The 12,446-nt window shown below is 38.8% G+C and overlaps 2 protein-coding genes across 2 annotated transcripts; both read right to left on the bottom strand.

Annotated features, from left to right (window-relative positions):
- Window positions 1–3,483: 3,483 nt before the first annotated feature.
- LOC149002374 (transcription factor MYBC1-like) lies at window positions 3,484–7,675 on the bottom strand. Its single transcript, XM_089138492.1, has one exon. The coding sequence runs from the start codon at window positions 7,432–7,434 to the stop codon at window positions 6,568–6,570; it is 867 nt and encodes a 288-aa protein (XP_088994618.1). The 5' UTR covers window positions 7,435–7,675; the 3' UTR covers window positions 3,484–6,567.
- Window positions 7,676–9,273: 1,598 nt separating this feature from the next.
- On the bottom strand, window positions 9,274–11,966 carry LOC149002373 (serine carboxypeptidase-like 45). Its single transcript, XM_089137384.1, has 10 exons — window positions 11,708–11,966; window positions 11,498–11,599; window positions 11,313–11,408; window positions 11,100–11,192; window positions 10,939–11,015; window positions 10,568–10,849; window positions 10,350–10,474; window positions 10,045–10,137; window positions 9,742–9,859; window positions 9,274–9,423 (listed from the first exon to the last, which is right to left on the bottom strand). Exons 1-10 carry the CDS (start codon window positions 11,964–11,966, stop codon window positions 9,274–9,276), a joined length of 1,395 nt encoding a protein of 464 aa, XP_088993510.1.
- Window positions 11,967–12,446: the final 480 nt, after the last annotated feature.

Here is a 12,446-nt window from a genome sequence, read left to right as displayed (position 1 = left end):
TGCAATACAATCTTCATAATCATAGCAATGAGAAGAAATCAACATAGGAGTAAATCAATGGAAGATTAATAGAGATTACTAACCTTACTGAGGAATATTTGCCGAAGAATTTGAGAATCCGTACCAGATCTTCCACACACCAAAGAGAGGGCTTGAGAGAGGTTCTCCACATTCTCCAGAGATTTTAGAAACAAGGGTGGCTGAAAACCACGTAGTCTCATTAAATAGAGCATCAAAACCCTAAATAGAAGATCTTAGTCAGATCCTATCACTGTGAGTCGATTGGCCCAGTCGACCCAGGTTGACTGCAAGCCAAGTCAGGGAATTGAAGCATCAAACCTCAATATTTTCAAATGGACTTCTCCCAACTCATCAAGCAACTCACCTAGCATGGAGGAATGCCTTCAAACCATGTCCAAATAGGTTTCAAATCCATCAACCAAGTTCTTCATCAATGTGCAGTTTCTTTTCCAACTCTGACAAGGTTTCCAAGTATGAAACTCCATCATCAATTTCCATGGATTCTGGGTCAAACACCATGTCTTCCATTGGGATGGCCCATAGCTGCCTTCTACCTTCACTTCAGGTCTTCAAACTTACAAACAACAAGGTTTCCGGGTTAGGGTTAGGGCTGGATTTCACACCTAAAACCTAGGAGTTGTTCTGTACCATATCTGCATTACATGCCAATGCAGAAAATAAATCTAGGAATAGCTAGCCATGCAACTTCAGTAAAGTATCTAGAGTCCTCAATTAGAGATTTCACTGGTCCAAACAAACCATACAAGACTAATAATTTTCAAGAATGTTTTCGAGCTCAGTGGTTTTCCAGCTCATTTCCACCACCCAAACTGCATAACCCCACCTCGTGCCTCAGTTTTCTTTCACTGATTAAACAACTTGGCTAATACCCGTCCTCCAAAAGGGAATCACAACTGATCTCTTCCAAGCAGAGGATCTTGAAACAAATGCAGAGCCTACACGCTGATGAATCCTTTGTGCAAAATAAACACATTCTCTAAGTAAAATCACTGAGTAAATGCTTAACAAGCTCTTGAAAGATATTCTCAATCGTAACCAAACGGACCACCAAGTCACACTCTGCTACTTTCCCCATAACTCTTCTCCGGGGAAGAAACAAGACTACATCAAGATACATCTATTAATTCATTGATTATAAGAATTTGTCAACAGGCTCATCAGTTGCTATACTGATTACATAAAAACAGTCATCACAATAAACTCCTACAGACAACAACATAGAACATACAACATGCAAAATGATTACCACCAAAAGAACCTCCCATAGGTCAGACATCAGATTCTTACGTTTTAATTGTATGTTTGATTCAGCAATACATAGCCTTACTAGTCATATTATGACTAGAACTTGAAAACTACTTCTACAAACTTTCCTCTACTATAACAATTGCATGGACATGGCAACTGACCCCAACCCAAATGAAAACAACTCCGCCTAGCCACAGGAAAGTTTACTAATCAAAAGAGAGACAACAATTTCCTTACTCCTAAAATTTTCCATTGTCCTAACAAACTTGTTTTTATAGATGTAGCTATACATAAGCAAATTTTCCTATACAAAACTATTCTCTGTGCTATGAGCACCGTAAAATTTCTTCCTATGATTCTGGGAGACTGCAATTGATTCCTTAATCTTTTGAGCACCTGATCATCGTCATACAACTACTTATCAAGTTACCCAATTTGTGTTGCACTTGCAATGCAACAGAAAACAAGTTGGTGGAGGTCGGCCATTGATGATCTCATTTGGCAATTGCTGTGTAGAAGTATGAAATTGGCATTGCAACAATATTCTTTGCCCATTTAAGTCCATCAGACCAAATCATTAGGTTTGCCACCCAAGAAGCAGAGAGAATACATTTCAACCGTTTTATTCAGCGCTTACATTTGTTCATCTGTTTGGAAGTAGTAACCTGATAAAAATATAATTGGTGCCCCGTAAATGGAAAAGCTCCACCCTAAATGCATTGGCGAAGACCAGATCTCTATCCAAAACTAACTTTTGGCAAGAAAATTCAGCCACTGACTAAGAAGCATCTGGATGAGACATCAAATAAAATACAGAAAATTTGAAGTTGGAAGTCTATCTATAGAATTCATGGAGTGGTCTGTCAGTACATGCTTAAGGATAGGAAGAGGTGTTGAGACAAAGGATGCCATAAGCACAACCCACGATTTTTTAACAGCATTTATTTTTTAGTGATTATGATATATTTGTGCGCGAAAAACCTAGTTTGCTCTACCAAAGTATTGATCAGTGTACAGGTTGTATTCATTATTCATCCAGAAAAAGTTGAGTTACAGGTTCCAAGCACTTGCAGTGTGCCCAAGCACCAAACTAGACTATATAAGAGAGAAACTACGAGGGTTGTCACAGTTGCATGACCTCTGCAAAGAAACATTGTTGCCACCCTAAATCTAGCAGTAGCAATTCTTCAGAATAGCTTGTCTAAATGCTGTAACCAGACGGAACCCCCCCCCCCCCCCTCCAAGAAGCCCCAAGAGCCTAAAGTAAGGAAAAGCACCCGAAAACCATGCCACCCTACAGGAAGGCCGAACCATATGATTTGGTCATCTTACCACCACCCTTTTGGGTCCCTTTTGGTCTGGTTAGATGCAGCATAATTGTAGGAGTCCAAATTTACTTTTACTTTGTTATTTGACTCCTTGTTTAGGAATCCCAGTCCAAATAGGAGAGTCAAGTTGGACTCCGATTTCAAGTTTGATTCTTTCTTAAGTTAGTAGTTTCTTTAAAATGAATTCTTTCTTTAAATAGTTTCATAGTAGAGTGTGAGCTCTATTCCAAATAAAACTCCTAGTTTGTTGAGTTCTGGAGATCGAAGGACATTGAAGAGTGGAGTCATGGATTCTTCGCTGTGTGTGCTTATAAAATTCTACAGGATTCAAGTCTTCAAGCCCTCATCTTCGTCAAAAAGAAGTAAAGCACAAACCCTGCGGCAGCCCTAACCCACCCTTTCTTCCTTCTTTCCCTTGCAGCCTTCTCCCCCATCTCCAAACCCTAATTCTGCACTACAGCCCCTTCCATCCCCTATCTTTCCCAATCCCTATGGCACCATTCCCCCAACCTTTCCTAACCTATTCCCCTAATTCCCCCTGCCCCACTCTCTTCTATTTCTTCTTTTCTGCTTGCGGCAGCATTAGGGTTTCAAGATTTTTAAGAAGCAGAATTCCCAAACCCTAACTCTTTACTCAAACTCTACCAAGAACCCAATTCCCCTTCCCCTTCACTACCTTTGATCCCCTATCTCAGCCCTATCCCTTCACCCTAAACCCTAGTAGACCCTAATTTCCCCTTTTCTTTACAAACCCTAATCTTGGCTCCATTCATACTTTACAAAACATTAAAACAGCAAGTTTCAGGTTTTATTTTACCAAAACTTAAGCCTAAACCTGCTGTCCAAAACCTATACCTATTCCCATCAACCCTAAATCCCCTTTGACATCTAGAAACCCTAGCTGGAGGGTTTAGAAGACAGATTCCTCCATCCGCAAGGTGTTTTAGCCCTGAAACAGCTGCTGTCCACCCTTAAATTGCCCTAGAAAACCTAATTGCAGGGTATTACAACATATTTTTACTGCTGGCTCACTTGGATTGATCCTGAAGACCAGCCCTCAATTTGGGGGTTGCATCACCAAACCTTTGAAACTAAGCTTTAAGAGATTTTAGACCATATAGGGCCTCCTTGAGAAGACAAATCTTCCCTTTTGCTAGTGTGAATTTGAAGCCAGGAGGTGGCTGCATTATGGTTCACCTTCCAAATCACCATAGAGAAATGCATTCTTCATTTCCAACAGAAAGAAGGACCAATCCTTGTTGGCTGCTACTAACAGGAGTACTCTGATGGAGTTTAATGTTTTTCCACAAACGCAAATGTCTCCTAATAGTCAAATGTTATACACCTATCTGTACCCTTCAGCTACCAGTCAAGCCTTGTAGGTCTCCACAATACCATTTCATTGATACTTGAGTGCATAGCCAACTTCTTTGATACATCAAATTGGGTTTGATAATCGCTCACCGACCCGATTTTGTTCAACTTACTTAAAATTAATAAAAGAATCTGAATATTGCGTATGACCATATCTCATGTGAAGTTCTTTGAAAGGTACCTCTGAAACAGTTTCTTATTCATCCTTTGAACTTGTATCATCATCTCAGCTTCCAACTTCCAAGTTGAAAAAAGCTAGTATACGTTCTTCTTCTGAGTTTCCTGAAATTCAAAATGCTGATCTTGCCTTCAAACCCTGCTTGTAGCATAGTTATGAAGGCGCCAAGAAGACAATGGCATCATGGTGCCCATAGAAAAGGAGCTTGGACACCTCAGCTATGCCTTGATAACTATAATGGTAGAGTCTGGAGAACCCACTGAATTTTGCAAAACCATCCTCAGCAAATATATTCCAGTATTCTCAGTGACATTCATGTTGTTATTGACTACTGGACACTCGTGACTGTGCTGGTTGTCAGACTCCTGGTTGTCGGACTCCTCAGCAAGATCATGTGCCACTAATGTGATTGCAACAAGTGTCGATGGCTGCAAATGGATGGTACCATTACCTCCTTGAGTTTATGCCCTTGATCCTCATTCTAGCTTCCCAGATCCAACTCCCTCCAGACTCAAGACTTTCTCAAACCTTTGTCAGCGTTACCCAGCTGTGATACCAACGTGCCTTGGTCTCAATTTTTGAAACCAGCTTTCCTTTCCTTGCTCTTGTTTTCCTAACTTATTTTGAAGAAGACAATGGAAGCTACAAAGAAGAGCACAACTGTTTCTTCAAGGCTAAATTACATCATAAGCTAAAATTCATAGTTCAAAGGTTAGATAATCATCACTTCATTCAACATTTGATTTAGAAACTCTTACCATAATTCAATGAGCAACTCCTAAAGAATACCTCCCTTGTACAACATATCTCCTACTGAGTAACTCTTCGCGCACAACTCCCCTTAAGACTATAACTTGATTACTAGTGCCTGAAGATGTGGTCTAAAAACCGTTGGAAGGAATCCATGGCAACTACCTACACACTTAAAGTAAGACTAATATGCCAAGCCACAGGAGGCTTTATCACATCAAAATAAAGATACATAACAATGAGAAACTAGTTCTGATTCACTACCCATATTTACCTATTATCATGTAAAACTTTAGAGGTATTGATAGCTTTACTGCATGTGAAGTAAACTACACTGACTTGTTTTCTTCAGTGGTCTAATGCAAACGTGAGAATAGGTCTGCTATGGTGGGTTTAACAGCGAGGAAAAGTGGCAGAAAGAGGAAGAAGGTGAAAAATATGGGAAAAAGGGAAAAAACACAGAAGGCACATACTTTCAAATCAAAGAGAATATTCAACTTCAATTCTCTTCACTCTATCAGGGATGGATTAGAAACATGAAAAAGAATAAAAAATGAAACACATATCCTAGTTGAAGCATGAAACTCAGAAACAAAGTTCAACTTGAAGTATATCTCTACCTTACTCCAACGTAGGATACTAAAACAAAGACTAAAAATAAAATACTAGGATAATTTAATTAATTAAGTCTAACCCTTGTTGGACCAAAACCCATTGAACCAGTTTTTTTGACGGTTGGGCCACCAAAGCCTAGCATGCCAATCTAATCAGTCTACTGATCTGCATTGCAGTTTCCTTATCTTCTGCATGGAACTTTCTTTGCTGAGAAATGGATCAAATTTTCAGACTATCCCACATTTACCCTCAAATAAGCACAATGTGGGTAGTAATATTGTGCTCTTAATTTCAAATATTATCGCATAAAAACTACAACACACTTTAAGCAAAATAGAAGCAAGTATCAGATCTATGCATGAAAAGAACCCATCGAATTTCAAGTGAGATTTTAACCACTGAAAAGGATTTTTTTCATCATTCGTGCAACCTTCGCATTTATAAACAAGACACATGACGAAAATACCAAATAAACTGATAAAAATAGAAATTCACATACATTTGATGTTTTCTCCAGCATTGTAATGCACATAACACCAGTATTTTCTGACCACCAATGGCTCCCTAATATAGAGGCTTCTTAGTCACACAATGACACCACACTGTTTACAAAACTGAAACGAATAGCATTTGTCAAATCCCTCTCCTCTACCAGTGACAAGTTTAAATGAAGCGTATAACATTGAAACTAAACACAAGCTACCTGTAAATGCAACTACTACTCTGGAAAGGCCTCCTACCAACTGTAAAAATCTAAGGCACCCTGAATATAAACCAAGCAGAAGTGTGAGCATAGCCAGTTCATGGGAGCTGGAGAGGGAATTCTGATTCCATGGTTCCTGACATTTATCTCTATAACCAACAACAACTAGAACCGAAATTGACTATCAAAAAACAATAAATTTAAACAAACCCAATTAGGCCCCCCACCCTTCTCCAAAACCTCCGCCTCCTAACCAATTATCCATGCTCAACTAAATTCCAGAATACCTGACAAGGAACCGAAAGAAAGGCAATAATTACGAAAAGCCTTCAATCATTCCCAGTCGGAAACAGAGTAAGAATTTTCTTCCCATCTCCACCACCAACTCCTCCACCGGTTGCAGACTCCAAATCCTCTACATAAGCCGGAGGTTGCGCTGCCATTGTCGCTCCCATCCTATTCACGCTCGGTGCCTGCCGTGGAAAATATCCGTGATCAAATTGCCCCCCTGGCGGCGACCCAAAATGCCCCATCTGCCTCTGATGGAACTGCTGCTGCACCGCCAATGCCGCAGCTGCCATCTGCTGCTGATGGTGCTGAAGAGCCGCCACCGGCACATACGGCAAGAAGTGATCTGACCCAGGTGGTCCAGGATGCAAGAGCTGCCTAGGCACCGGCGAGCTTGCAAATAAGTGATCTGTTGCTGCGTCAGCAGGGGACAATCCCGCTGCACCACCACCACCGTTGCCAGCAGAGAGCCCCTGCATCCGCTTGAGGTACAACCTGTACTTCTGCAAGTGACTCGCTACATTCTCCCGAGTCAACCCATCAACACTCATCAACTGCATTATCGTCTTTGGCACAGCGTTCTTGATTCCCAGATGGGCTACTGCATCAACGAATCTCTTATGGAGCTGAGGAGTCCACACCAATCGAGGACGCTTCAGGGTTCGAGCTGGCTCGTCTCCGGCGGTTCCAGATCCTAATTCAGTCGAATCAAACTCAGCAGATAGGGGTTGAGACGGAGGTAACGATGTTGGTGGTGTTGGAGCAGCATGTGGACTGTTAGGGTTTCGAATGTCAAAGGCAATAGCGAGGTCAGGGGTTATTAAGGTCTGTGAGATAGGCATAAGCTCCTCTGGGGAAGGAAGCTCTTCTCCCCATCTAGAGAACCAATTCGGCTCCTCTTCTTTCATTATTTGAATCTCAGGGTTTCATAACCTGTACATTGAAATGAATTGGGTATACATGAATTCTTGAGTTCGGCTTTTATTTGATCGTCTGGTGTCAACAAGTAGGACACATGACAGGAGCAACAGAAGAGAAGCCAAAGAGAGAAACAGAGGAAGAGGAAGAGAAGGAGATGTTCGAGGTAGATTTTGTTTTTAGTCCCTTTGTTTTCTCAGATTTTTATATTTGGAACTGTTCTTGCTGATTCCATCCTTTTCAATTGCTTTTCAATTATTTTTCCGGGTTTTAGGTTATTGTCTGGGTGTTTGTATTGTGATTATTACCAGGAAAAAAAAAGTTCGTATTGTGATTATTACGGTTTGAAAAATATATTGTTGGTTTTAAGGGAGTAGTGAAATGATTAAGGCATCAGATCCGTTTTCTTCGGGAAAGATCCGATCATCAATTTGTCTCTCACTGTTTCACCCGTTTAGTGCGTTTACATTACACATTTGGACATAACATCTGGAAATTTATCAGATCCGTTTTCTTGTCTTCTTCTTTTTGTTTATTTTTTTTAAGGAAAAAAATTTATAAATAAAACATCAAATAACATAAACAACCTAATAGAGGTAGGGGATGTGAACAAAAAGGAAAGCATCCTCGAATAAGGCTCCTTTCTTAGCCAGCAACAAAGTTGGCTTCTCGTGTGACATGAGTGAAAGAAATAGATGCAAATGACGCTGCCAGTATGGTGATGTGAGTCCGTTTTCTTGTCAGAAATGTAGATGTGTGTCATGTTTCCCAATATTACGTCAAATGGTTGAAAACTATTTATAAATCACATCAAATGAGTGAACTTATAAATGGATTTCAACCATTTGATGTGATGTTGGGACACATGTCACACATCTACAAAGAAATTTCCTTTGTCAAAAATGAACTTGATATGAGTCATATATCTTCCACAATGATAATATTCACATTTGTGAAGATTTCTTTATTGATGGGTTTCCTAATTATTAGTATCCAGTATTTATTGGAGTCATGTATTATATTGATTAGTATATTTTAGTGCAATTCAATATATGCCCTTAAAAAAACCACATATTAATATGTATCATATTAGTTGTCTGATATGAATATATATCGACTCATACCATATTATACTATGGGATACTTTAAATATTAGATTTAAGAGGGAAATGGAAACATTATTCTTCAACCATGTGAGCTATGAAGGTGTGTGTAAGGGTTCACTTTATTGGAAGAATCATTAACAAAATCAAGTTATCTTTATTGTAGCTTTACTTCACTAGTTAGGTAACAAAAAAAGGTTGCTTTGTTTCAATGGTTACCTATATGGTATTGATTGTTTTATGTTTATGATAAGTAAAAATAATAACCAACTAACCATGGTCAGCTCGGTCACCTTGGTTGAGACCCGTTCCAAGGGTTAATCAATTGGTGCCTTGAGCATGAAGGAACTTGATGGATATAAAAAGCACTGACCCCCCACTTTATATTTAAAAAACACAGAGACATCAAAATTTGATTTTCATTGGACACACTAGTCTAATTTGTCGCTATTTATTATAGAGATATTTTTAGAATTGAAAGAAAATAAACAGTTATTTAACAGTTTTCAGTGATAATTGGATTAAAGTTTCCAATAAAAATCTAATTTTAGAGTCTCTATGTTTTTCAAACATAAAGTGGGATACCAGTGCAATTTTGTCAAGACTATTGTGCTTGTATTTTGAAAATTACAGAAATTGCAAATAGGGATTATCAGTACAAATTTAATTCAGTACGTTGCATTGTCATTGAATATTCACCAGTCGCATATGGGTTTCTTCAGCAGGTTATAATGCAGTTGGCAGTAACTTGCCTTCTAAAAATGAATTGAATAACGCAAGTGATCTCTCTGGTTGTGAGAATGGAACTTCATGAGAAGCTCCTCTAATGGTGGCAAAGGATAGCTTATCACCATACACTTGTGTCCATCCACCAACCTATAAAAAGAACCAACAAAATTCATTAAAAAGCAAGTTCAAAGTCTTCAAAATGAAGGCATAAGTTAATAAAAAATTCCAAAGAAGAATTGGAACGAAGGAAAAATATTTCAAATCGACTCCTTCCCTCTCATCTTAACAATTTTTTTAGACCAAAAATCTGTATATACGTTAAGAATCTACCATCATTCACTGGGCATTACAATTTCAACTCCTTCAACTTTGACTATATTTTAGTTTCGAGCAAATTTTTCCTTCAAGAAATAGACAAAAAAATGGAGAACAATTGAAGATAATATTAGATACCCAGACACTAACCTGCTTCCCTGCAAACCAAACTCTATATTCCACAGTTGTGTTCAGACCCAACTCTTCTGCTAATCCATGGATCAATGTCCGGCTCCCAATCAATGGTATGACACTATCTTGATCTCCACTGGAAAGAGGTTAACACAGTAAAGATCCGATAAGTACTTAATTAGAAGTTAAAACATATCAATTACTATTGAGAAAGATCCTAAGGAGTGTTTCTACATCTCCAGCCCAAGAGCTAATTTAGATCTTCTTCTGACACTCGAAATCTATGGAATCAATTTAGTGTATCTTGGCATAATAATTTACCTGTAAACCATGACCCTGATCCCAGATTCGATAAGTGAGTCCAGAATAGGAATGGTTGATACCTCTAAGTTCAGCAGCTGATAATGCATGACTCTAGAAAATGTTTTTGAAAAAAAAAAAGTTATTTGCAAGAATTAAATTGAAGAAAGCATCAAATTTTGATGGAGAGTGAAAATTTGGAAATCAGAATGGTCAATAAGTTTACACTTAATGATCAGTTTGGTATTTAACCTGCATTCTCACATTTTCTTATCTACAAAGACTACATTAGATGCTCTACCATGGAAGAGTGAAATTACACATACTCACTGCATAGACTCCAATTAGCGACCCCCACAAGGCGAGCATGGATAGCCTTCTGTACATCTTTCCGGTTTAAATAAACATATGCTTCATCTCGAACACAGACATCTTTTTTATCTTCATATTGCTTCATGATCAAATACCCAGAATCAAGCAATAAACTAAGTATTGTGGAAACAGATTCAAATCTATACCAAAGAAGATTTAACAATAACCTCACCGGGAGAGTGAGAGCCCTTGATTGTGCTTGAAGGGATGAGAGACAGACATCAAGTGTGACATCATATTCATCTACATACTTGCTAACTTCTCCACTGACCTGATCCATCACACCCACACAAACAGGGGAAATAGAGAATCTGAAAGATTCACTCATGTAGCGAGTGAAGTTACAAACTGAAGTGAATGCTGTGTATGTTGAATCCGATATCAAACCATGAGACCAGAAAAACATAGCCCTTGAATTGAAGTTTGTTGTGAACTCCAAAAGAGGATTTCCCAGCTGAAATAGAGAAAATCTTACTATTCAGCTTAGGATACCATGTAGAAGATAAAAAGAAAAGAAAAATGATGGGGTTTGACTATGCTCACAGCTATCCCTTTCAGATTGAATTGGTTCTCCTTGTTGAACTGCATAATAAGTAGTGCAAGTTGTGGGATATAATGCCCTGCTAATGGTAATACGTTAGTATATCGACTACATATTTCCTAGGTTTGAGTAATGATTACAAGATTGGGTAGTTTAACAGTACCGGCATAGCTTTCTCCAGTGAGAAAGAGATCTCTGTTCCTATATTCAGGAAACTTGGTAAACCAGCATTGTAGAAACGCGAAATTGTCCCTGGCTTAAGATTAAAAAGAGAACTCGTAATGAAGACAATGAGAAACAACAGATACATATCATTTAAGAACAGAGTTTTAGCTGAATCAAGAGGTGATTTAAAGACTTCGTAAATGAAACATACCAGTCATTTCATCGTCCACAACCTTATAGTAAGAGGAATTAACAGAATAAGAGAAGCCCACCCCTGCTGGTGTCTCTAAGTACAACATGTTTGCTTCTGTAAAGGAGAATATGGAAAGGTAATATCAGTTATTCCCAACTAACCCATTGAGATCAATATGGAAAGAAGGAACTTCCCTTTGTTACCTTTGTTCCAGCTATATTCATTTCTGACTAATCTGTCTCCACTTGGCCTAAATGGTCCGTTCTCGGAGAATGCCCCTGCTCCAATTGAAGAACAACCTGGCCCTAAAAGTAAATTACATGAATCAAAACATATATCTAGAAAACCATGGATTGCAGCTTCAGAATTTTGAAATCCTTTGTACTAAATGATCCAGTGATGTTATCTACTACCTCCATTTAACCAAAGAACAAGAGGCTTAGAAGCTGGTTCTATTTCTGACTCAACAAAGTAGTAGAATAGAGCTCTCTCTTGTTTTTCATCCACAGTGATGTACCCTGAGAACTGCTGGAAATTAACCTTTGGTTGCCCAGGCAACTCAATGATCTTTACAGCATCAGAGGAAGCAGTTTTTGGGTTTTCAAATGTTGAAGACAATTGAATAAAAGCTAAAACAAGTGCTACAATAGCCACCCATGAAGTGGAATTCATGATTTCAGGCTTCTACTGCTTGGAACGAGAGAGAAAAGGGGGAAGCGGTGTTGCTATTGCTTACTATGTCTATAAGAATTTTGGGTATGGCAAGTGGAAATGACCATTGGTGGAGAGTCTATTGATCATGGTTTAAAGACTACACGTGTCATGCCCTTCAACCTGTCTGGTTGATAGTAGCTATGGCTACGAAATAAATCTTAGACCGTCAGAATATTTCCTGAAATGCATGTCCCAGATAAGCCATATTGACTTAATACTTACCAGATAAGCCGTATTGGTATTGCTTACCGTGTTCAGCTGGCTGGATTTGAGAATAGATAACAGAAGTGGCAAATTTTATCTGGTCGACTTCACTGCTGTGCATTAACTGTGCTGCGATATGGACCGAGATTTTGATCTCGACCCTCTGTTTTAGAAAAGTGTAAAAACACTTTTTGAGAAATGGACGGTCGAGGACCGAGATCGAGAGCTCAACAG

The sequence above is a fragment of the Hakea prostrata genome, chromosome 10 (assembly GCF_041222555.1).
Source record: "Hakea prostrata isolate BN-2017 chromosome 10, UWA_Hpros_2, whole genome shotgun sequence".
Taxonomy (NCBI): domain Eukaryota; kingdom Viridiplantae; phylum Streptophyta; class Magnoliopsida; order Proteales; family Proteaceae; genus Hakea; species Hakea prostrata.
This window is presented reverse-complemented; position numbering and strand designations above follow the sequence as displayed.